The following is a 26,711-nucleotide window of genomic DNA, read 5'->3' as shown; positions in this document are numbered from 1 at the left end:
CGCCCATGTGGACTTACTGTGTGCTGGGCGCCCAGGATTCTGCAGCAATCAGGGCTCCCAAGAGTCTCTTATTTAGGATTCCCCGCCAGCCCACATGATCCAGCCCTGGCAAGGCAGTCCACATGACTCCAGCTTGGCCTTGGAATATGCAACACCTGGATAGGTTAAACTTGTAACCAGGCAGTTGTTTTTTTTTTTTTTTTTTTTTTAATTTTTTTATTTATTTATGATAGTCACAGAGAGAGAAAGAGAGAGAGGCAGAGACATAGGCAGAGGGAGAAGCAGGCTCCATGCACCGGAAGCCCGATGTGGGATTCGATCCCGGGTCTCCAGGGCCAAAGGCAGGCGCCAAACCGCTGCGCCACCCAGGGATCCCCAGGCAGTTGCTTTGTAACCCCAAGAGCCTACTCCAGGGACCCAGCCTCTCCAGAGGCTTGCCCTCTTTAGCAACTTGGCTACCCTGACCTGCCCCGCCCACACATGCGCAGTAAACACCCAGAAGCCAGCCTCAGGCCAACCTGGAACTCCAGCCCAGAGATAACCACCTCATAGCCTCAAGCAGAGAGGGACCCAACATTCTGAAAATTGCTCTGAGGTGGCAGCTGCAAATGGGTGACAGACCCAGTGTGGGCTTGCTGTCTGATGGGGCCCGGGGCTTTCTAGGAACCGGGACACTCTCAGGTACCTCCAAGAGTAGGATGCCTTTTCTTGCCTGGTTGGTTCCTCCATCACAAGGCAGTTGAGAAGCCTCCGGCTGTGCCATCAGAGTGAATATTCCACATTGTTAGATAGGCCTTGAGATTAGGCCCACGTTTTGGATCTCCAACAGCTCTGTGCTATGACTGAGCCTCTCCTGACACTTGCCCTGTTCAGGTCCCTAGCAAGGCTCACCTGTGCCTCCCACACATGTGCAGTACACATTTCATCAGCTCCCCTCGGGCAGCTGGGACCCTCGAGGCCTTTGGAACTACAGCTCATCCCTAAACAGCTGCATCGCCTTAAGGGTAGAGGAAGCCCCCCTCCCTCCTGTCTCCATCAAACTGCTCAGAGTGGCCACTGAAATGGGCAACCATCAGGCCCCACGTGAACTGGCTACCTGATGGGGTCCCAGCTTCTGCTGCTATCAATTCTCCCAGGTGTCTCCTATTAGAGGATACCCCAGCTAGCCCACCGAATCAGGCAGTCAGGCGTCCTCCAGCTCTGCCTTCAGGGGACTATTTACATCAGGTATGTTAAGGCTTACAATTAGGCAGCTGTCCTGTACCCCCAAGAGGCCCCTCCTGTGACTGTGCCTCTCAGACATTGCCCTGATCCAGGTGTCTCACTGTTCCCTATCTGCATGGCTCATGCATATGCGGTCCTGTTGTCAGCTAGTTTGGGCTTACAGGGGGCACTCCAGGCCTGCGAAGCTCCAGACTGACCCCAAGCACTTGATTGACCTCAGAGTAGAGAGAGCCCTTCCCATGAAAATCTTTCTAAGGTGCCAACTTTTAACTGGTGAATTAGTATCCCCCCTCCCATTTGTTTGGACTGCCTACCTGTGGGGTCTCAGGCTTCTCCAGCCATCAGGGCTCTCTGGTGTCTCCTACTCACAGGTGCCCCAGCAACCCAACCCTGCCCACCTTGGCGAGGAAGTCCAGACCCCTCCAACTCTACGTTTCAGGGGGAATATGCACATTTGTATAGGTTAAGGCTTGGAATTAGGCAGATGCCAGGTATTTCCTGATATGATTTTCCTGATTTCCTTCATGATGCAGAAGTTGGTTGGTGTTTTTTTAATGTGAATAAATAGGTTTGATAATTTCAGATCGTGATTAGTGCTATAATGTCTTCAAAAATAATGACCGTTGTGAACAACAGTTTTGGAGAAGGAAGGCCCGTCAAAGGACAGCAGCTGAGGCCTAGTGGATGAGAAGGAGCTACCATGCCAAGGTCCGCAGGATAAAACTCCTGGCAGAGGGGGATCACAAAAGCCACAGCCTTTGAGGAGGCAATGGTGTCAGCATTCTTGAGGAACAGAGATAAAGCCAGGTTGGGAGGAGGCAAGACAGGAGAGTGAAAGCAATGAGCACAGAGTTCAGGGCCCTGTATGTGATGGTGACAGTTTGGGCTTTATCCTTACTGCAATAAAAAGTAATTGGAGGATTTTAGATAGGGAAGCAACCTAATCTGGTTTTTTCTTTTTCTTTTTTTTTTTTTCTTTTTTCCAAGATCATTTTGTGGGAGAAGGATTATAAGGGGACAAGTATGGCAGCCCAATAGTCCATTGTGAGGCTTGTGCTTCAGTCTAAATGAAAAATCATGGTGGTTTGACCCAGGCAGTGGACCCAAAAAGTTGTGAGATTTGGGATTTATTCTGGGGGAAGAAACAACTAGACTTAATCGATTCAATATTTGGGGGGTGGGGTGGAAAAAATAATCAAACATGACTAATAATATGGGGGCAATGAGGTGAATAATGGTAACATCCATAGATGGAATCTGAATTTTCAAACATGGATATCATCTGCTGATTTATGATGATGTTAGTCATGGTATTTGAAGAGATCACCTAAGGAGAAAGGAAAAAAGTGAATTGTTTGAATTGTTTGTCAGGGACACTCGATATTTAGAGGATGAGCAGCAAAGGAGCTGGCAAAGGACACTGTGGAAGAGCAACCAGTGGGGAGAAAAAGCAAGTGAGTGTGGTGCTAAGGATGGGTGACAAAGCAGAAGAGTAGCCAGCTGTTAGGCTGATGAAAACAGAGAAGCACCTTTGGATTTGGTGCTATGAAGGTCGTGGGTAACTCTGACCACCTAGGCTTCACTGGGAGAAACAGAGGAAAGCCCCAATAACTCCTACTCACAATGATCACCCAACCTGGCCAAATTCACCATCTTTGGCACTCCAGCAAGACCACACCCTATGCACTCATAGACCTGGGTTTGCATCCTAGATCTTCCACTTACCATTTAGGTGAACTTAGGCAACTTATCAATCCTTTCTGCACATTAGTTGCCTCTTCTATAAAATAGGAATAATTACATCTTATAGAATTGTCCTGAGTGTTTCTGGATGTCATGTATAAAAAGCATTAGATTCCTTTTTAAAAAAAAAAAAAAAGATTTTATTTATTCATGAGAGAGACACAGAGAAAGAGAGAGAAAGAGAGAGAGAGAGAGAGGCACCGGCACAGGCAGAGGGAGAAGCAGGCTCTATGCAGGGACCCCAACATGGGACTCAATCCCCGGTCTCCAGGATCACACCCTGGGCCGAAGGTGGCGCTAAACTGCTGAGCCACCCAGGCTGCCTGTATAAAAGCATTAGGCACTGGGAACCAGTAGGTGTTGAAGAAGTGATGATTGCTACTTTTACAATTTTCTCTCCTATGTTGCTTATCCAATACATTCTAGGTGGGCAATCTCCCCTCTTCTCTATGTAACTGGCACTTCTGCTTGACAAGCCCAGGCACAGACTCACTTTGCCTAACATAATACCTAACATGAGCTACAAACTCGATCAAATGTTTGTGATAATGATGACTGTATGAGAAATATTTGCAGTGTCCACAGAAACCTTCAGAGAATCAAAGCAGAGGGTAAAATGATCAGTTCTTCTTTCCTCTCTACAAAGACACCCAGACTGCCTATTGTTCCAGAATTACTAGAGGGTGAAAATAGGCTTCTTTTCCCATTACTAAAGAGCAAGATGCCCTTTCTTAAAACTTACCCAGGAATTATTGAGATTTATTTATTTATTTATTTATTTATTTATTTATTTATTTATTTATTTATTAAAAGATTTATTTATTCATGAAAGACAGAGAGAGAGAAAGAGAGAGACATAGGTAGAGGGAGGAGCAGGCTCCATGCAGGGAGCCTGATGTGGGACTCAATCCCAGGACTCCAGGATCATGCCCTGAGCCGAAAGCAGACACTCAACCGCTGAGCCACCCAGGCATCCCTGAGTATTTCCTATTGTAGTTATCAGTCCTCTTTATAGTGAAAATATCATTTACAGAAAATCAGACTTAATATAATGATTCCAAATTTTATTGAATATGCTTTACAAATGGGCATTTTGATTGACATATCCAGGTGATTACTACAAATCAGAAAACCAAAATTTAATTTTAAAATCTAAAGCAATATTCCTGCTCCTAAAACCTTATAGAACAGCCTTAAGTTTCTTTCTTCCAGTACTTTGTTTTTTGTTTTTGTTTTAAACAAAGAGAAAATGATCCATGCAATCATGGGTGAGAGTGGAAGATAACAGTGTCAATTTTGTTTAGTGTAACTTCCAACACTTCTTGACTTCAATTCATTTAGTGACACCTAGTTCAGACTACCATCTCTTTAGAAAGAACCTAAGATACTGCTTTTTTCCCCCAGATCTGCCCATTACAAAGTTCCACCTTGACCACCATAATGAGGATAAGTGGAAAATACATCAGACTTAATGCCAGAAAATATGTGCAAATCAAGACAGTGATACTGCCTAGCTATGTATTAGAGTAAATCAACATGTCTCTATCCTCATCTGTAAAATAAGGATAACAACACTTACCTTACATGATTGTTTTGAAAACTAAGAGAAAATATGTAGATGTAACTTATAGATTATAAAGCACCATTATAATGTATGGTAGTATTATTATTCATGTATGAAGATGGTTCATTCATTTTTCCGTGAATATTTATATGGCTGATATTTTGCTAGGCCGACATTTGCTATATAGATATATATCATTATATATATATATGTAGATATAGATATGTATATATAAATAGATAGGCCCTTAAGATCTTACATTCCAGTGGAGAAGAAGCATGCTAAGTTGGAGAGAGGCATGCTCTGATGTGACTATGGTGCTAGGGAGCCAGAGAGAGAGCACTCGGACTGGCTCTCTCTGGAGCCAGTGGAGAGTGAGGGCATTTGGGGGGACTTCCTGGGGAGATGACACTGGAATTGTCTCACTAGAAATTCAAAAGCAAGAAAACAAATCCAAGTTACTCCTCTGTGAGGGGGTCCACGTAATCCATGGTCGTGGGCCCCAAGTCAGCTCAGAAGTGTCCCAATCACTTAAGGCAGAGCTTCTCAGCCTTGGTACCACTGATATTTTAGGCTAGATAATTCTATGTTTGGGGGGGGCTATCCCATGCATCATAGAATGTTTGGCATCATCCCTGACCTCCATCTACCAGATGCCAATAATACCCCCTTATCTCCAGATTTGAAACCAAAAACATCCCCAGACCAAATGGCCCCTAACAGGCAAAACTGTCTCCAGCTGAGAACTACTGCCATAATGTCATGGAAAACCAGTATAGATTCTAGAAGGAATGGAATTCATACAATTAGTGCCTAGGCTCATTCTAGGTGCTCCACAAATACTGAATGAATGAATAAGTGGAGTCAATGAATGAATGAACTTCCCAGAGTCCTTTTGACATATTCCTTTTGGGATCCATCCAGAAGTCCCCTAGGCTAGTAACTAAGTTCTAGCTTAATAACAATAGCACGACATGCATTTATACAGTGCTCTGTGCAAGTTGTATGATCTTGAGCAAGTAGTTCAAACTCTCTGAGTCTCAAGTCTATCAATTCTAAATGAATATTTATCAGCAAATATTTATTGAACATCATCATGTGGCAGACATTTTGCTAGGCAGTGCCCAAGTCACTAGGTGCCCAAACCAGAGATAATAATAACACCACACACATTTATACAGTGCTCTGTAAAAGTTGTATGATCTTAAGCAAGTAAGTCAAATTCTCTGAGTCTCAGGTCTGTCAGTTCTTTCTCTCTCTCTCTCTCTCTCTCTCTCTCTCTCTCTCTCTCTTTTTAAAGAATTTATTTTTGGGATGCCTGGGTGGCTCAGTGGTTGAGCATCTGCCTTTGGCTCAGGGCATGATCCCATGGTCCCAGGATCGAGACCCACATCGGGCTCCCTACACAGAGCCTGCTTTTCCCTCTGTCTCTGCCTCTGTGTCTCTCATGAATAAATAAAATCTTTAAAAAAAAATGAAGATTTTATTTTTAAGTAATCTCCACACCCAACATGGGGCTCAAACTCACAACCCCGAAACTAAAAGTCCTATGCTCCACCAGCTGAGCCAGCCAGGCACTTCAGGCACATGAGATCTGCCAGTTCTTAAATGGAGATAATAAATCCTAGCTTGCAAGGTCATTGGGAGAATTAAATAAGATAATCAATGTAAAACATACAAGAACTAGAGGCCTAGGCATCCTTTGGTGCACCTGACAAGAGGTGTCTTAGCAGGATGCCCCTTACCCCAGCTCCTGCCACTAAGTTCTACCTGTAAGAACTTAGTGGCAGGGGTAGTTTGGGCATATGCTTTTTTTTGCTATCAACATGTGGGGAATACTGGGTACTGTGTCAGGACCTGACACATCTGCTCTCTAACTTATCCTTGCAAGCAACCAGATTAGTTAATAGGCCCAGAGACTTGTGAATTGCTCAAGATCACACAGCTAAAAAGTCTCCCTGAAATCTAAAGCCTCAGCCACCACTCAGGGCTGACCTCCATTACATCAATCCTTGTTTGGATTGTGAATTTTGGGGAAATGCTTTCTGTATTCCGTGTTCTGTAGTTTCTTATAGACATAGATGACCAGATCAGGAAATTTCATCTGCAAATACCGGGAAGGTTCTCCAATTATCAACCTCATCCTGAAATGAAACACAAACATATTGGCATGGTTGCCCCCCAGATTATCTTCCCCTTTTATAGCATCTGGGCCCAGAGAGCTCTTTGTTCCCTCAATTTCTAGAGCAGAGCAAGTAAGGACTTTGGAATCTGAGAGAACAAGATTCATCTCCTAACCACTCTTCAACTAATTGGCAGCTTAATGTTTGTGAACCCCAGTTTCATCATCCATAACATAGAAATGAAACAGTTCCACAATCTCTTATCTACAGTTCCAAAATCCAAAAGAACCCTCAAAACTGCAAGGTTTTTTTTGTTTGTTTGTTTGTTTGTTTGTTTTTGTGAGTTTACAGCTAACATTTTGGGCAGCTAAAGCTGATTTTACCAACACGGCTCTACTTTTTAGACACTTACAGCACTACCTTCACCTTATCCAGCTGTCCAGTCCCCTGCATTTCTTCCCACAAGGGAGTCACTACCCTCCTGTTCAAGAGGCCTTGGCACAAGTGAGAAAGAAAGATGAGAACCTGCCAGGCACGTCCATCACTCATTGTAAGATCCTTGTGTGGGTCCTTTTCCAAACAGAAGGAAGGAATTACTTTTCATTTCATCAAAATACATTTTCTTCTAACGAATAGCAGATAAAAATTTAAAATGGGATATTTTTTTTTAATCATCCTCATTTCACCTCTTACTTACAGGAACAGAAATAATACTTACTCCTTATTTTTATCTTCATTAATATGTTCTCCCAAATTCCGGATGAACTTTAACAGATCACTCGGAGTATCCTCATAGAAATTCCTTTTTTTTTCATAAAACTTATTCATTACAGTCATAACATACTTGTCAATCTAAAAAACAAAGCATAATGCAAAACTGTGGTAGCAACACAAAATAAATCCTCACAAGATGCTAATACAAAGAGGCAAAATACAAATTTGAATACATCACCCAACTACCACTAATTAATAAAGCAAGTTAATAGAAAGAAGCAAATAGAAGTAAATACTATACACCAAAATGCTAACTGTAGTTGTGTCTGAATGTGGGATTATAAGTAACTTTACATCCAGTATCTATTTTCCAAGTGAACTGTTTTCATGAGAAATTCAAAATATTGAAACACAGTTTAGAAATTCTTTGGTTACGATACTAGGAAATTTGCTGCTCATACTACACAATATTTTTATCCTTGTGGCCAGGCACCTCAGGCCTGGACAGGGCCACCTGTCCAAGTTGGTAATTGATGGCATTTCCCCTTTGAAAGAGGATCATTCAGACTAACATCAGACCTGACAGCCATTGCCAAAGTGAGCGTGGTTGTTTTTGTTTGGATTGGTTTTGAATTTTATTTCCAAAGGTTTCATGTCTCTCCTTGCCTCCTTGCCTTGTCCCAGAGCCACTTCCCTCAAGTCAATGCCTTTCTCTTTGTGCTTGCACCTTTGCAGATGGCTGTCATATTTAGAAAGCATTTGGAGTAAGAGAACAACAAGCAACAACCATGAGGCCAGAGGTTCCCTCAGAAAGAGAACCAGTGACCAGACCATCCTAGTGAAGACCTGCTCAGACCGACTAAGCGTGCCACACGCAAAGCATTTGGCGAAAGGGCTGAGCAATGTCTATGTGGTGGGAGGGAGTAGCCTGTGAAGAGGAGGCAGGAGTCCACACTGGGAAACTTGGCTCCTCTGTGCTGCTGCCACTAAGCTGAATATATGACCATGGAAATGGGCAAGTCATGAAAATCAGCAGAAAATCCAAGTCTCGGGGCACCTGGGTAGCTCAATGGTTGAGCGTCTGCCTTTGTCTCAGGTCGTGATCCTGGGGTCCTGGGATCAAGTCCCGCATCGGGCTCCCCGTGGGGAACCTGCTTCTCCCTCTGCCTTTGTCTCTGCCTCTCTCTGTGTCTCTCATGAATAAATAAATAAAATCTTATAAAGAAAATCCCAGTCTCGAATGGGACTAAAAAAGATAAGACTTGAAGTCAGTCAAAATTCAGTAGAAGTCAGTGAAGTTTAGGGGAAAGAACTGACAAACTGAGAAACAAAGAATGGGCTTTCCTTCACAGCTCCGCCAACCTCTGCCTCTCTAGTCCTGGCTATTTCAGGTCACACCCCTCAATCTCAACATGCTCGGCAATTAAATGAGCTGGTGGCCTTGGTGGCATCATAGCTTCATGCAGTGAGTGGCTTTAGTACACGGCTTCCGCAGCCAGACTGCAGCCCAGCTGCAGATTCTGTTGCTGGCTCTGTACCGTTGGAAAAAAATGATTTGTCTACGCCTCCGTGTGTCCCTCTGTGAAATGGAGGTAATTAGTTCAGGGGTTGCTATAAGGATTAACTGTGGAAACTGCCATCAAGTCCGAGAACTCTAACTGCCCTATAGTCAGCACTACGGAACTGTCAGCTGTTATTGTCATCTGCTCTGGTTTCAGACTTCTCTGTTTCCGCAAGTTTAAGTTTTAGCCAAAGTTTTATAGACGTGTATTTAGCAGAGTCATGGCACAGCTACTCCATGTCAGGAATTCAGTAGCGGACAAGACAACAGTCTCTGCCTTCATGGAATCTACAGGGTAGCAGGAAAGATGGACACCAAGGCAGCAAGTATGAGTGTGATGTATCATCTAGAAGCAAACGAGGGAAGGAAAGCAAAATGAGACCCAGAAACAAAGAGGTGTGGGAGAAGCAGTCCTAGATTGGGCATAGGATAGGGAAGCTGTTGGTCTCAGTTAAAGACCTGAGGATTATGGATTCTTCTGGAGTGCTCTGCACAGTCTCTGGGCTGCTCAGCATGCATCTCACACAGTCAATGTTTCTGTGGGGCTCTTGGCCCCCACAATGGGCCATGCCGTACTCCTCTTCACATGCCCACAGCCTGGCATGGGTCTAGCAGGTAACCAGTATTTGACAGATGTCTGCTAAGTAATAATGATGAAAGTTCTGGGGGGTGTCTGGGGGGCACAGTTGGTTAGGCATCCAACTCTTGGTTTCAGCTCATGACCTCAGACTTGTGAGACAGAGCCCTGCCTCAGGCTCCTCACTCAGCGCAGAACCTGCTGAAGTTTCTCTTTCTGTCTCTGTCTCCCGCTCTCCTACTGGGGGGTGTCTGGGGGGCACAGTTGGTTAGGCATCCAACTCTTGGTTTCAGCTCATGACCTCAGACTTGTGAGACAGAGCCCTGCCTCAGGCTCCTCACTCAGCGCAGAGCCTGCTGAAGTTTCTCTTTCTGTCTCTGTCTCCCGCTCTCCTACCTTCTCTCTCTCTAAAAATAAATAAATAAATCTTTAAAAACAATGCAATTTCCTATAGCACTGACTACTAGATCGAGATGATGACCAATTTTTTCTGTTTTGCTCTATTTAGTTCAAGTTAGATGGACAATTTCCTAAAGAGGAGGAATTTGGAAGATGTTTTCTTCATGGGATGTTTTCTCAGGCATTATGCAGGTGTACGTGTGGCTGTCCAGAGCTGGGCTAGACTCAGCCATCAGGGGCAGCCAATCCCTCCCGGGACCGAGAAGCCTCACTGTGAGCAGCTCCTTGGGTTAAACTCTCATGTAATCAGCTGCTTTGGTCACAATAGTAATGGGATTATTGGCCAGGCCTCTCTTAGAACCAACGTGGAGGGAAAGAACCCTAAGAAAGGAAAACGCTCCTGGGCTGGGACGAGCATAGGAACTGTTCATACCTTAGAAGTCCACTGGGCAAAAGTTCTGGAACATTCCGAATTTTCAAGTTGCAGTAGTTGGACAATCCTGCTATTACGCAATCGCTGTTTAATGTCGGATTCATTTCCAACATCCCTAAGGGTCCTATAGCGGCTAAGGATGACAGAATTATCATGGTCATTCCATTCTGCCCTCTTCAGAGAGAAAAACAATGTTACATTTTGTTTTTTTTTTTATAAAAGTCATAAAACCGTATCTCTAAAAATTCTGTGTGAGGGAGGAGGCAGAGGCATCTTTCTCTCTCTCTGCTCTTCAGAAAACAAAACCAGAATCCAGAGAGGTTAAGTCACTGCCCCAAAGAGACACAGCCAGGAAATGTCACACTGAGAGGAGAGCCTGGGTCAGTTGGTTCTCAGCCTGACCCCTTCCCACACCACCTTTCCACTAGGGTTAATTTTTCGTGTTAACTTATTTGGCCACAAGGGGTCCCGATTAAATATTATTCTAGGTGCATCTGTAAGGTGTTTCCAGGTAAGATTAGCATTTGAATTGGTGAACTCAGTAAGGTAGATCACCTTCCCCAAGGTGAATGATGGGCCTCATCCAATCCACCGAGGGCCTGTTTAGGGCAAAAGATGGACTTCAGCCCTTCTTGTCTGATTGCTTCACTAGGCCATCAATCTTCTCTTGCCCCCAGCTCTCAGGCCTTCAGACCCTAAATGGAATCCACATCATCAGTGTCCCTGGCTTTTAGGTCTTTGGATTTGGACTAAATTTCACTACAGACTTTCCTGGGTCTCCAGCTTGCAGAGGCAGATCATGAGAATTTTCAGCGTTAATATTGCATGAGCCATTTCCTTTAAAAAAAATTAAATATGTAGGGTTACCTGGGTGGCTCAGTTGGTTAAGCATCTGACTCTCGATTTTAACTCTGGTCATGATCTCAGGGTCCTGAGACTGAGCCCCCATGTCAAGCTCTGTGCTCAATGCAGCATCTGCTTAAGATCCTCTCTCTCTCTCTCTCTCTGCCCCATCCTATGCACATGTACACAATCTCTCTCTTGCTCTCAATTGATAAATAAAATCTTTTAAATATATATATATGTGTATATATATATATGCTTATGTTTATCATTTGTATACATATATATCATGACTAATATACTCATTGTCTCCCTTCTGGAGGCCTGGAATATGCCATCAAGTTTTACTTACTTCTCCCAACTCCAAAAGAAGGGATGACCCAGCAGGCCACTTAGGTGCTCCAGCACATTGTCTCCAGGGTTAAACAGATGATAAATGAGGTCCCGAGTTTCCTCATCTGGAGAAAGCTGAATTATTTTTTCATGACTTTGTGTCTTCAGTGTCACAAAAGGGACCTCTCCCTTCTTCACCACATATAGAACCAGAAGTCCAAGGGCCTGCAGGAAAGCCACAAATCAAGCCAAAGGTATTTCTGAATTATTGCTCTGTATGGAGGATGCAGTGTAGGTTATAATCAAATGGAAAGTGGGAGAAATTTCAAGGGGTCCACGGGCTCGTTAGGGAGAGAAGACATAGGTTCTCCTTGGAGAATCCTTCAAGACAGTATATAGTTTATACATAAACCCATAGTTTAGGTCATTAAGGAACAAAAGATAATCCTGGGACAGAGTTGACAGGGCAGACTGCTTAGAGGAAGAGGAATTAGAGCTAGACCTTAAAGTATAGATAGAATGTCGATAAACAGAGGAGAGGAAAAATATTTTAAACAAAGGAAATGCCAGGACTCTAGCTGGAACTGGGACTTTGGGTCAGGACTATGTCAGGCAGCAGATAAAGGAGCTAGTCCAGGTCCAGGCCATGGCAGGGAAGAAAGGCCAAGAAGCAGGCCAGCATCTGAACTTCCCTACTGCAGGCAAGAAACCAGTCAAGGAAGGAGCTCAAATCTAGAGCCTTTTAGCAGCAAAGGCCGGATGTACATAGAGACCTCTTGCCCCAGGGGTTGAAAGATCTGCACCCTGGAGAACCCCCCAGGACAAAGCTGCCCTGGCAAGGTCAGAGTCAATCTGGAAGCTTTGGTCTGCAGGGGTCAGGCTCTGTTTCTGCTGTCTCCTCCCAGGAGAAACAAGCAATTTCTGGCTCTTAGCCTTTGTGGCCAAGATTGGTCTTTTTGGGGATCAATCCCATCCCTCCTATGTGTTCCAGAGGGCCTTAATATCTGTTCCTCCTGGAGTTTAGCACACAAGTCTGAAGGGAATGGAATGGAAAAAGAAATCCCATTTGCTTTATCTTCAGGCAGGAAATACCTCCTGCAGGAATTCTGGAGGTAATTTGGACATACCTCCTGGAGGTAATTTTAGAAGGGATGTGCCATGCTCAATTTACTACCTAGCTGAAGGAGGAAGAGAGAGACCCAAAGAGACACAGACAGAAGCCACAGCAACCCAGAGAAATGCCATTGTCTGCAAGGGAGTAAAGGCAGTGAGCACTGGGATAATTAATGCCTTGAAAGTTAGTTAGAACAGTTAAAATAAAAATAACACTTAATTGGCATAGGAAATAAGAGAATGAATAAAACAAATAAGGAAGCAGAAAGATGGAAAAGTAAACTAATGGTAGAAATTACCTCTAGATCTTTCCTGATTTCTTGTGTCTCTCCAGTCCACTTGATGCTTTTATCAAAATCTGCCAGGCAAACAGCATTCTTGGAATCTAAGGGATAGTTTGTAGAGATGCAGTGAAAAATCCTCTTTTCATATTGTAGTTACATAGGTACCACAATGCAATATTATCTCTGAAGAAGGCAGTAATAAAGCTTATATCTGCATGGCTGTTTACTCCTCAAGACAGTGACGTGCACTGTGTCATTGGACCTATTCAGTATCTGCCAAGGGCAAGATTTAAATTTCGCCAACAAGTGGCTCCTGCTTCTGGCTTGAAGGAGTATAAAAAAGAAAACCGGGTAATTCCAGGCAGGATGATGGTCAGGCCAACTGTATGATTCTCAAACCCCTTTTGTTCTGAACTTAAATATCAAAGATGAGTGGAAGCCCACAGCCTAACAAAGATGAACCCATGAAATCATTCAACAGGGGTCTAGTGAGGAGAAAAAATGACCATGAAGGCAGAAAACACCGCACAGATCCTATGGAATCCTAAGTCTCTGAGCAAGGAAATAGCTACAGAGTGAATACTTATACAGAGAAATGTAAAAATTAATTGCAATTTTAAAAATGCTAACCTAAAGTACAGAACACTCTGGAAGTGCAGAACAAGAGCCACAGGGCTGTGTGTGGGAAAGAAGTCCTCCTTAAGGCAGGACACTTGGAGAAGATTGGTAGAATTTGTACGGAGGAATGGAGCAGAGGAAGAGAGAATCCCAGACAGGAATTCCCAACAGGAACGGAGAAAACTCTACTCTGCCAGAAAGGAGGTCCCAGGGCCTGGAGATGAGGGAAGGGAAAGCCTGCAGTGAGGCTGAAGGGGCAGATGGGGAGCAGACCGTAAACCAGGAACTGTTCTCAGCTATTCCAACTAATAGATCCCCTTCCCTGTGGCCACCACTTTGAGTCCCCTGCTACTTAAATTTGCAAGTGCCTCATGGAACACTTCACACCTCTTCTAACACTTGATTTTTTTAACAAGCCCCAGTTGGTTCTTTTTCTTCTTCTTCTTCTTCTTTTTTTTTTTTTTTTTTTGGTTTCAGTAGACATTGTTCAAGTGCTATAAAAATGTTAAACTCTTACTCTTAGCTTCTGTACTTACAAAATCACAGACTATTAACAGTTGATGGGCAGAGTTAGGATACAATCAGCCCACTTCACCCAGGTGTCAATGAATCAGGAACCTCTTCATCCTCATTCCCACCAGAGTGATATCATCCAAGGTGATATTTTTTTTATTAAAAAGTTCACTAAATAAATAGATAACTAAACTTTCATTTAAAAAAATTTTAAAAACACATATTTAGGGTACTTAGACAATTAATTTTTTGCTTATTCTATGCTTCTTATAAGTCACTTACAAGTATTTTCTCAGGTTCTCTGTCCCCTTCCTTATGCATATCCTCTAGCAGTTCTTTCATATCGTGGCTGTTGGTAGAAACTCTTCCAGGAGCCTTACATGTTTAGAAAATGTATTTCAACAAATGGTGAATGCAAAAGAATGAAAATGGACCGCTTTCTTACACAAAAATAAACTCAAAATGGATTAAAGACCAAAATGTGAGACCTGAAACCATTAAACCTTTAGAAAAAAGCAGGCAGTAATTTCTTTGACATTGGCTGTAGGAGCATTTTTTTTTTTTAGATATGTCTCCTCAGGTAAGAAAACAAAAGCAAAATTAAACTATTGGGACTACACCAAAATAAAAAGCGTCTGCACAGCAAAGGTAACCATCAGCAAAACAACAAGACGCACTACTGAATGGGTGAAGATATTTGCAAATGACACATCTGATAACGGGTTCATATCGAAAATGTAAAAAGGGCATATGCAACTCAACACCAAAAAAGCCAAATAATTCAATTAGAAATGTGCAGAGATCCCGAATAGACATTTTTCCAAAGAAGACCTACAACTGGCCAACATGAAAAGATTCTCAGCATCAGTCATCATCAGGGAAATACAAATCAAAACCATGATGAGATATCACCTGTCAAAATGATTAGAATCAGAAAGACCTGAAATAACAAGTGTTGGCAAAAATGTGGAAAGAAAGGAACCCTCGTGCACTATGAGTGGGAATGTAAATTGGTGCAGCCACTGTGGAAAACAGTATAGAAGTTCCCCTAAAAATTAAAAATAGAAATAGAATTACTGGATCATATGGTAAACAAAAACACTAATTTAAAAAGTCATATGCATACTTTTGTTTACTGCAGCATTATTTACAATAACCAAGATATGGAAGCAGCCGAGGTAAAGAAGATATACATATACACACAATGGAATATTACTGGCCATCAAAAATGAACTCTTGCCATTTGTGACAATATTGATGGTCCTAGAGAGTATAATAATACTAAGTGAATATAATAATGCTAAGTGAAATAAGTCAGAGAAAGCCAAACACCAAATGATTTAACTCATGTGTGGAATTTAAGCAACAAAACAAATGAACAAATAAAGATAAAAGGGGACAATAGAAAAGCAGACTCTTAAAATACAGGAACAAATGGGCAGTTTCCAGGGGAGGTGGGTGGGACAATGGGTGAAATAATGGGGATTAAAGTACACTTTTGTGATGAGCACTAAGTAAGGTACAGAACTGTTGAATCATTATACTGTACACCTGAAACTAATATATGTTAATAACATTTTAATCAAAATTATGTATTTATTTTGAATCATGTGTGAACAGTAATAATTTGTTCCCTTAGTTCTGGATGCTATAACAAATTGCAATAGATGGGTGGCTTACACAACAGAAATTTATTTCTCACAGCTCTGAACATTGGAAATCTGAGCTCAGGCTGTCCACAGGATTGGGTTCATGGTGAGGGCCCTCATATTGGTTTATAGACAGCCATCTTCTTTGCTATATCCTCATACGGTAGAAAGATAGCCATCTAGCTCTCCTTATAAGGGCACAAATCCATCCAAAGCAATTTTGAGTAAGAACAAAGCTGGAGGCATCATACTTCCTGATTTTAAACTATTTTACAAAGACCTATTAATCAAAATAGTATAGTACTAGTATAAAACCAGACACATAGATGAATGAAACAGAATCAAGAGCCCAAAAATAAATCCACACATATGCAGTCAACCAATACTTGATAAAGAAGCCAAGAAGGCTCAACAGGGAAAAGATAATCTCTTCAAAAAATGAGGTTGGAAAAACTGGATAGTTACATGCAAAAGAATGAAAGTAGAAGACTATCTTATGCCACTCACAAAAACCAATTTGAAATGGATTAAAGACTTCAATGTAAAACCTGAAACCATAAAACCCCTAGAAGAAAATATAGGGAAAAAGCACCTTGATATTGGTCTTGGCAATATTTTAGATCTGACACTAAAAGCAGAAGCAACAAAAGCAAAATTGAACAAGTGGAACTACATCAAACTAAAAGCTTCTGCATAGCAAAAAAAAAAAAAATCAACAAAATGAAAAGGCACTGTATAGAATGGAAAAAATATTTACAAATCATGTATCTGATATGGAATAAATATATATATGAAACTCATTCAACTCAATAGCAAAAATCAAATACTCTGACTAAAAAATGGGCAAACGACCCGAATAGATTTTTTCCAGAGTCAACAGGTGCATAAAAATGTGCTCAATACCAGTAATTATCAGGGAAATGCAAATCAAAACTCCAATGCAATATTATCTCACATATCTGTTAGAATAATTATCAAAAAGACAGATGATAACAAGAGATGATGAGGAGGTAGAGAAAAGGGAACCCTTGTGTATTGTGGGTAGTAAATTGGTGCAGCCACGGTGGAAAACAGCATGAAGGTTTCTCAAAGATTAAGAACAGATAAAGCAGAAAAGCATATCTGAAGGAAATGAAATCATTATCTTGAAGAGATATCTGCACTGCCGGGTTCACTGCAACATTATTTATATTAGCCAAGACATGGAAGCACACTGTGTCCACTGACAGATGGATGTGTAAATAAAAGGTGGTATACATTTACTGAATATTGTGCAGCCATTAAAAAAGAAGGAAATCCTGCCATTTATGACAACATGGATAAACCCTGAAGGTATTATGCTAAGTTTAGTAGTAGTTTAGTAGTAGTCAGACAGAGAAAGACAGATGCTATATGATCTCCCTTATATGTGGAATCTAAAAAAAACTAAACTCATAGAAGCAGTGAATAGATTAGTGGTTGCCAGTGGTAGGGGTGGGGGAAATGGCTAAAGGGAGTCAAAGGGTACAAACTTCCAGTTATAAGATGATTAAGTCCTGGGGATGTCGTGTACAGCATGGTGACTATAGTTAACAATACTGTATTGTATACTTGAGGTTGCTGAGAGAGTAGATCTTAAAAGTTCTTACCACTCGCACACACAGTGGTAACTATATGTGGTAATGTGTTAGCTAACTGTATTGTGGAAATCATCTTGTGACATATGTGTATATTATATTATCACATGGTATGCCTTAAACTCACGCAATGTTATGTGTCAATTTTATCTTAATAAAGCTGGAAAAAATTAAAAATATGTTTTTGATAATGAAAAAAAGGCACTGATGTCATTCATGAGGGCTCCACACTCATGATGTGATCACCTTCCGAAGGCTTTACCTCCAAATGCCATCATATTGAGATCAGGGTTTCAACATATGGGGAGTACTACTATTCAGCTGTTCGATAAGTTCTCTCTTATCAGCTCCTTCTTTTTGTATTTGGGTTGCTGATGAGAGAAGTCTCGTAACCACTCTGATTCTGGTTTTTACATGGTAATTTGTTTTCTCTTGGGAGCTTCTGAAGTTTTCCTTCCCTTTTTTCCCTTGATATTCTGATATTCTTTTAAGATGTGACTCAATGGTATTTCTCCCTTACTTATCCTCAGCTCTTGGTGAGTCTTTTCAATAAGAGAACTATATCTATCTATAATTCTGGGACATTCTCAACTATTTTTTTTCAAATTCATTCTCTTCTTCTCCCTGGAATGCCTATTAGAACTTCTGGATCTAATTCTTGACTTCTAGACCATTTTCCCTATCCATCTTTATGCTTTTCTATTATTTCCTAGAGGAATTTCTCAGGTAAATCTCCTAGCTCACTAATTCAATCTTCAATCTAGTCTTGAGTTTTAAACTTTTAAACAATTATATTTTAAATTTCCAAATTCTCTATTTGTTTTTTTTCGCAAAGCTTATCTTTGCTTCTTGGATGAAATAACCTATCTTTGTTCTCTGTTTTTTGTTTTTTTTTAATTATACTTACTTTAAGTATTGTGGTTACTTAGTATGGCAAACCAAGTAAATGCCCACGTCTTAATCCCTGGAATCTGCAAATATTACTTTATATAGTCACACACACACACACACAAGGACTTTGCAGATGTGATTAAGAATCTTGAAACAGGGGTGCCTAGGTGGCTCCGTCAGTCAAGTATCTGACTCTTGATTTAGGCTGAGGTCATAATCTCAGGGTCGTGAGACAGAGCCCTGTGTCAGGTTCTGTGGTGAGTGGGAAGCCTGCTTAAGATTATCTCTCACTTCACTCTACCTCTCCCTGCTCATGCTCTCTTTCGAAAGAGAAAGAAAGAAAGAAAGAAAGAAAGAAAGAAAGAAAGAAAGAAAGAAAGAAAGAAAGAAAGAAAGAAAGAAAGAAGAGAAAGAAAAAAAGAAAAGAAAGAAAAAAAGAAAAGAAAAGAAAAGAAAAGAGAAAAGAAAAGAGAAAAGAAAAGAGAAAAGAAAAGAAAAGAAAAGAAAAGAAAAGAAAAGAAAAGAAAAGAAAAGAAAAGAAAAGAAAAGAATCTTGAAATAGGAGAGACTATCCTGGGTTAGCAGGGTGAGTCCTAAATGCAATCACACATATCCATATGCAGGGGAGGCAAAGGGAGATCTGACAACAGGAGAGAAGGAAATATGACTACAGAGGCAGAGATTGGAGTGATGTCAAAAGCCAAGGAATACTAGCTGCCCCAGAAGCGGGAAGAGCCAAAGAACAGTCTTGCCCCACAGCCTACAGAGGGAATTTAGCCTTGCAGACATGTGATGTGGGGCCAGGGGAACTGATGTTCATACTTCTTGCCTCCAGAACTGTGGGAGAATAAATTTCTATTGTTTTAAGCCACCAAGTATTGTGATTATTTGTTTCAACAACCATAGGAAACACACTCAGTTAGCTTTGTTTCTTTGGGTGTAAGTTCTATTTCATGAATCTTTTTCATGGTATCAGCACTTTATAAATACCGTAAGTGATTTTTGAATGTAAGCCTTACTTTGCAGTTGAGAATCCCTGATACCCTTTGAGTTGCTTCTGTTAATGCCATCCAACACAAGGGAGAGATGGAGGCAGTTGTCACAACTTCTGCTTTGCATTTTATTCAGTGAAACTTGGTGATAAGCAAGATATGACACTTAGGAAGGTGCTTTGGCAGAAATCTTGTGGATTTAACTGCTCTTTGTTTCTCTTGAGATCATCAACCACCCAGTATCTCAAGTAGTAGCCCGGTATGACAACAGACAGACCTGTCTGTGGGAAATGCACAGGGTGTGATCTTCCTAGTTTCTACTGATGAAGCAATCTGCCTGTTAGCTGGTCTTTTGTCCTCTCCTGCTTCTGGCTTCCATTACTCCTGAGTGGTACTTCTTTGCACTATTCCCACTTTTATGAGCTATATTTAGCTATGGCATCCTGCTTTTGTCCTGGGCTCCTGTGTCCTTTAATCCTATCCTACTGTGTTCAGTCTCTTTATGATTCCTCAAAGATTTTGTCCTGTAAAACTTCTTTTGTTGTTTTAATCTCAGCTATGAATTCATTTAACAATCTTTCCCCATCATTTTAGGGATTTAATACATGGAACAGTCTGTAGTATGTGTTAGGTTCACCACCTTGAGGCAGAAAGATAGTCAACTTTCTATTGTTCAAGCTTAAGAATAGAAGAGGTGGTTCCAGAAATTCCCAAGAAATGGTGGTAACCGGTAATTTTTCTTTAGAACATGATATATGACTCTTTTGCATCAAAATCAGAAGTTAGAACTGGAAAGAACTCTGCCCTTGGCTGCCTCTAGATGACTCTGCCTTCACTTTGTAGAGCTGCACATATTTCTGGCCTTTATCAGTCTCCCCAACAAAGTTGCTTAAAACCAGGAAGCACCTGTCCTCAAACTAAAAGCCACATTCCAGTAGTATTCTCATGTATACCTACTTCTTTCCAAGTCTTGTCCAGGACCTTACACTGTTCTCTGCCTTTTAATTCCTCTTTTTGTCTTATTCTCTTACACCTACCTTAAATCTCAGCGCACGTCTGTAGATTGGGTGTCTGTTTCTGCTTAGCCCTCTAGACAAGTACCTGACCTTTGCTGAGCACCTACAACATACAGGTAACCCTGTCTAACACGCTGCATTTAGACCTCATAACAACCTTAGGAAGGAGGTATTATCCATCTTAAATGAGGAAACGAAGGCTCACAGACCTAAGTGACTTGTTTGAGGCTGCGAAGCTACAAAGTTGGCAGGACTAGGCTGCAAGCCTCCCTACAAGTGGCTAAAGTCAAGACTCTTTCTACTGCACCACATTGCTTCCTGGGACTTTACACTCAGCTCTGCTTCTTTCCTTTAATGCTGTTTTCATTTATTTTGTTTTTGGTGTAGGCCAGTGGGTGCTGGCTTGTTCTGTCTACTTGGAGTCTATTTCACTGGCATGCCCAATTTTGACCTTGGTTTTGCCATTAAGTTTCACAGTGACTACCATCTTGCCTGAAGGAACACACCTTCAGGATTCTCTGACTCGCAGGCTACCTTAGGAATTCAAATATCGGGGCTGACTCCATCCAAAGACATACCTTCATACTTGTACTTGCCAAAGGAAATATGAGGTTAGTTCGGTATTCCATTGGCATTTGTGACCTCCATGTGGGGTAAGGATTATACCTGGATTATACCTGGTAGCAGGAGAGATAGCACTAGAATTATGAATCTGTTGCATTCATCCTCAAACTGAATAATCCACATTTACTCTACTCCTTTCCTATCGGTAATGAAAATCCTTTCCTTTTGTAAATAAAGACCCTGCAATATCTAAGAGAAAAAAACTGGGGACTCACCTAGTAAGATGTTTCGTGGCTGCAGATCCTGGTGAGTGTATCCACATCGCACGTGTAGTTCTTCAACAGCCTTAAATACAGATGAGAGGACGTTTCGGGCAAAGCTGTCTTCTTCATTTTCCACCACCTCCCTTCTGTGGTTGGCCAAGTACTCTTCCAGTGTCTGCTCACAGAGGGCAAGGCACACATACAGACAGTCCCTGTAGCTCTCACTCCCATAGAATGTCACCAAGTCACTGTTTGTTCGGCTACTCTGCAGACAGGAGACTTCCTGTTGTCCATGTGCGCTGCCTTCATAGAATCGTTTCACAGCTACTTCTTGCCCTTCATAGAACCCCAGATAGATGCCCCCTTCGGATGTGTCAGCAATTTTATATTCATCATCAATAAAGATCTTGAGTCTGCCAATCATAGGGCGGTATATTCTACGGAGATGTTCCAAGGCCTCCCCCCAGCGGGCACTCTGAGGCTTCCAGTCTTCAGCAGGACGGCACCAATCTTCTCTGGCCCCATAAGAGAGAAGCAGCCTTGCAAGGGAGTTGTCATAATTGCGCCTTGCTATCATAACCAGCTCCCCACAGTCCATGTTGGCTCCTTTGTTGCATAACAGTTTAACAATTTCCTCTTGTCTGTACTGGACAGCCAACAAAAGAGCCGTGTTGCCCTCACTGTCTGTGTCATCAACCTCTATATGTTCTTGTTCCAGAAGCATCTGCACCAAACCCAAGTGTTTCTTTTCCACTGCCAGGATCAGGGGTGTCTTCCCTTTCTCTCCCCTCACATTGACATCAGCCCCATGGTCCAGCAGAAGGCGAATGATGCCCTCCATGTTTCTACCATCAGAGCTCCTAAACACATGAATCAAAGCATTTCTGCCCATATTGTCACAGACGTTGACATCTGCTCCCATCTCATCAAGGAGGATCTTCACGACCTCTACATGTCCATGTTCGGCAGCATCCATTAGAGCTGTGGCCCCTCCTTTTTTAAGCCTCTTTTGATCCTCCTTTGTCCTTCGACTCAAATTCACATTCGCCCCATTCTCATACAGGAATCTTAAGGCTTCAACCCTATCTTTCACAGCGGCTTCCATGAAAGCTGTGAAGCCATTAGCATCACACTCATTGACATCTGCTCCTTTAGAAAGGAAAAGCTTGAGCAGCTTCACATTTCCCACAATCCCAGCGACGATGAAGGGAGTAGCCTCATTCTTCTTCTTCAGAAAAGGGTCAGCACCATAACGAAGCAGAAGATCCACGATGTCCTCCTGACAAATTTGTACCGCATTATGCAAAGGTGACCAGCCCCATTCGTTTTCCTGGAAGTTGACATCAGCCCCTTCTTCAAGCAACTGCTGAATCAGCTTAATGTCTTCTTTTTTAATAGCTTGGATCAACTGATTGCCATCCACTGATGTCCTCCTATTGCTGGAGGGTGTAGGTCTCTCCTGAAGGTTGTTATGGCTCTTGGTCTCCATGAAGGTAATTATCACTGGCTACAACTCTGTGCCTTTTCTTTGAGAATATGAAAATTTATCTCCTTGGGACTTGATCAAAGAGAGTTGGAGCTTTTGAACTATAAAGGTAAACAAGGATTATCTGGCTATGGACCAGCAATACAAGGAAGGAAATACTCTTGGGAGTCTTCCGACATTCCACCTGGAGTTGAGAGCGCTATTTTGTAATTTTATAACAGTGAGAAAGCATCTGAATTAGAAAAATTAATTTTACTAGTAACTTTTTCAAAATATATCTACTTATTTATACAGAACTTTTACTATAGAATATTATAAACATATATAAATTAAAAACAAGAAAATTATTACCCTCTAGTCCCACCACCCAGAAACAGGTATTGCTAATATTTTTGTATATTTCTTTTTAAAATGTTTTGTATTTATTTAGAGAGAGAGAAAGTACAAGCAGGTGGAGGGGCAGAGGGAGAGGAAATCTCAAGCTGACTCTGCACTGTGCATGGAGCCCACCACAGGGCTTGAGCTCATGACCCTGAGATCATGACCCAAACCAAAAACAAGAGTCAGATTCCGAACCAACTGAACCACCCAGGTGCCCCTATTTTAGTATATTTCTATGAGTTTTTTAAAAATAGTTAAAATTATGCTATGTAAAGGATACTGTATAAATATCCTGCCTTCTTTCATTAAATGCAATAGTATAAATAATTTCCTATGTTATCACAAAGTCTTTTAAAACACTTTTAATGGCTATGCAATATGCCACCAGTCAGTTGTTTCGTTTCCCTATTACTGAATAGTTTTTAAAAACAATTTTTAAACAAGATTTTTAAAATTAGAATTTTCAAACAACTCTAAATAATGTTGCAGTAAATTCAGCTTTCTAAAGCTTATTTTGTTATTTTAAATCTTATAATAGATTTCTTATGATAGACTCCCAAGAATTGAATGACTGGTCAAAGTGTAACAGCATGCCAACAGGTCTTAAATGTTAATTTGCTTGAAGCTTATCTACTCTTTGCTTGCTGACCTAAGTCTCTTGATCTGTAGCAGAACTTGCTTACTTTCCTTGAGATATCCTTGAGATTTCCTTGAGACCACTGGCCTTGAGGAGGGAAGGACCAGATTTTCTCAGAAGGCCTGACTACAATCAGATACAGCTGCCACATAATCCAACATGCCTGTTGAGGGTCATATTGACATAAAACAACTATCTGGGCCCCTGCTGCTCCTGCAAACAGCCATGCCTTTCCCTGTTAAAACCCTCTCTCTGGATGGGGAAGATGCTCTTTGAGATGTTAGTTTGCCATCTTCCCAGGTTGCCAGCTTCCTGTATAAAGCAACCTTTCCTTTCCCACCACCACCTGCCTCTCGAATACGGAGTTTTGAGGAGCCAACCACCAAACCTGAGTTTGGAACTGGTTCTCTGTCCAGTAACAAAAGGATATAATTGTTTTAAAAATTCTCCACCTATGTTAATAAATTTCTTCCGATGTCATATAAACACACTTTTACTAGAAACAGACGGTCTCTCAAAAAAAAAAAAAAAAAGTGTTCTGTGTCAATTTGCATTTCTTACACCATGGGAAAGTTGATCCCTCCCAGGGCATTCCAGGCTCTGTGCGTGCCTTCTTTACGCATATGCGCTTCTATTCAAAGTAGTATAAGAACAGTGGAAAGAGCTTAGCCTCCAATCTCACAAGATTTTAAGTTTGAAATCTTGGTCATTTAACCTCAGACTGTTAACTTCCTAATTGTGTCACATGATGCTATTCTCAAGTTTCTGTTCACCTCAAAGGGGGGGCAACAATAAATGCAGTCATGCATGCAGAGTATGGCAAATACTAGGCATTCAATAAATGAGAGACTTAGTAATATCCCCTCCTGAAAAAATTCAGCAATTCCCTCTCTCCCCATCCATGTGCATACACACACACACTCTACACAAAGCGGGGGGGGGGGTCCCGGCGGTGTTTAGTCCAACGGCGTCCCCCCCAGATGCGAGCAACAGAGCCGCAATTCAGGCATTGCGGGGCACCAAACCGTCACTGGCCTCCGTACCCCCGCACCTGCGTGCGACAGAACCGGGAAGCACCGTCTGCCCGCGCCCGGCCGCCCGCCGCCTCCCAGGCCCCGCCCTCCGAGAGCCCGGGTCGGGGGGCGGGGGGGCTGCAGTCGGAGAAGTTCCCGCTGCAACAGGCGGGATGGGCCGGCGGCCCTCGGTCGAGGAGCAGAGACCGGAGGCAGGTCGAAGACGCCGCCGGGGGACACGCCCGAGCGAAGGCACAGCGCAGCGACAGCCGCCCACGGACAAGCCCGTTTTCAGTTTCGTTTCCTCCCGGGGAGCAGCCGCACCCGCCAAAGCCACAGGGCTGGGACCCGCGCCGCGCCGACTGGCAGTTCGCGGGTCGCCCAGCCCCCGCGCCCCGCCGCGCCGCCCTCCGACGGCCCCGCAGCCCGCAGCCCCCCGCAGCCCGCAGAGCCCGGAGCCCCCCGCAGCCCCCCCGGAGCCCCCCTTCCGCCCGCAGAGCCCGGAGCCCCCAGCTCCCCCTGCAGCCCCCCGACCCCTCTCCTTCTGCAGAGCCCGGAGCCCCCCAGAGACCCCGTCCGCCCGCAGCCCCCAACCCCCCCGCAGCCCCCGGAGCCCCCCCCCTGCAGCCCCCCACCGCCTGCAGAGCCCGGAGCCCCCAGCTCCCCCTGCAGCCCCCCGGAGCCCTCTCCTGCTGCAGAGCCCGGAGCCCCCCAGAGACCCCGTCCGCCCGCAGCCCCCAGCCCCCCCGGAGCCCCCCCCCTGCAGCCCCCCCACCGCCTGCAGAGCCCGCAGCCCCCCCCCCAGCCCCCCGGAGCCCTCTCCTGCTGCAGAGCCCGGAGCCCCCCAGAGACCCCGTCCGCCCGCAGCCCCCAGCCCTCCCCCAGCCCCCGGAGCCCCCCCTCCGCCCGCAGAGCCCGGAGCCCCCAGCCCCCCCCCAGCCCCCCGGAGCCCTCTCCTTCTGCAGAGCCCGGAGCCCCCAGCCCCCCCGCAGCCCCCCGGGCCCCCTCCTTCTGCAGAGCCCGGAGCCCCCCGGAGCCCGCAGGGGGAGCGATTTCTCAAGCTCTCCCAGCTCTCCCCTTCGTGCCCCTCTCACCTTCTACACTCAGACGCTCTCCCTTTGGGAGCATTCAGCCGCCCAACACTGCCGCCAGCCCGAAAGCACTTCCTCTCGGAGGTCGCCGAGGCCGCGGGGAGGAGCGGGGAGGAGCGGGGAGAGCGAGCGGGGAGGAGCCGGGAGGAGCCGGGAGAGCGAGCGGCCGCCGGGAGGAGCCGGGAGGAGCCGGGAGAGCGAGCGGGGAGGAGCCGGGAGCACGGCCGCGGGGCGGAGCTGACGGCGCCGTTAACCCTCGGGAGGACCGGGAGGCCTCAGTTCTGGCCGCAGGGGCGGATCGCATGGCCAAGACCCAGCTGGCCGCAGTTTGGCCCCTTAGGCTTCCAGGCCACAGCTTCCAGCGTCATCTCGACCACGTCATTCCAAATCCCCTGCCGCCTCCTTTTTAAAAAATCTTTGATTTAGGGATCCCTGGGTGGCTCAGTGGTTTAGCGCCCGCCTTTGGCCCGGGGCGCGGTCCTGGAGTCCCGGGATCGAGTCCCGTGTCAGGGTCCCTGCATGGAGCCTGCTTCTCCCTCTGCCTATATCTCTGCCTCTCTCTATCATGAATAAATAAATAAATAAATCTTTAAAAATATATATTTTTTTTATTTAAATTCAATTTGCTAACATAGTGTAACACCCAGTGCTCCTGCCTTCTTGAGGCAAATGAGTGCTTAATCAGTATTTATGGAACATCACCTGCGGTGTGCGGGGCGCCCTGCCCATTGCTCTGTAAGTGACAGGACCCCAGTAAAGCCCTAACAATCCTGATGATGATGAAACTGAAGCTCCCAGAAACTACACCAACCCAGAGCCCAAGCTCCCTCACTCACCAAACCGTCTCAACTCTCTGTCCTGAAGGCTCAGAGGCCTCCTCAGAAAGGCCCCGGGCTCACAGTGAGGGACTCTGTCCCACAGCCAGCACTGTGGCTGTTTAGGGGAGTGGCAGTTCTGGGGAATGGCAGCAGGTGGGGCGGATGGTTTGGCTATGCTGAGTTTCATATGTTTTTTGTTTTTTGGTTTTTTTGTCATATGGTTTTTTTAAGACTCCTTCCTGCTCTAGAAGT

The 26,711-nt window shown here is 43.8% G+C and overlaps 1 protein-coding gene across 6 annotated transcripts; it reads right to left on the bottom strand.

The window, feature by feature from the left end:
* Positions 1–1,780: 1,780 nt before the first annotated feature.
* On the bottom strand, positions 1,781–25,802 carry RNASEL (ribonuclease L). Of its 6 annotated transcripts, XR_012033124.1 has the most exons (8): positions 25,645–25,797; positions 21,046–22,718; positions 12,927–13,012; positions 11,534–11,739; positions 10,339–10,471; positions 7,373–7,506; positions 7,067–7,224; positions 4,017–6,675 (listed from the first exon to the last, which is right to left on the bottom strand). XR_012033124.1 is itself a non-coding variant. In XM_072830996.1 (7 exons), exons 2-7 carry the CDS (start codon positions 22,520–22,522, stop codon positions 2,548–2,550), a joined length of 2,040 nt encoding a protein of 679 aa, XP_072687097.1. In that variant the 5' UTR covers positions 22,523–22,718; positions 25,645–25,797; the 3' UTR covers positions 1,781–2,547. The 6 variants fall into 6 exon arrangements, 5 of the variants coding, with proteins under 5 accessions (XP_072687097.1, XP_072687094.1, XP_072687093.1 ...); XM_072830996.1 differs by lacking the exons at positions 4,017–6,675; positions 7,067–7,224 and adding an exon at positions 1,781–2,551; XM_072830993.1 differs by lacking the exon at positions 7,067–7,224 and having other exon boundaries at positions 21,046–22,620; positions 25,645–25,802.
* Positions 25,803–26,711: the final 909 nt, after the last annotated feature.

The sequence above is a fragment of the Canis lupus genome, chromosome 6 (assembly GCF_048164855.1).
Source record: "Canis lupus baileyi chromosome 6, mCanLup2.hap1, whole genome shotgun sequence".
NCBI classification, from domain to species: domain Eukaryota; kingdom Metazoa; phylum Chordata; class Mammalia; order Carnivora; family Canidae; genus Canis; species Canis lupus.
This window is presented reverse-complemented; position numbering and strand designations above follow the sequence as displayed.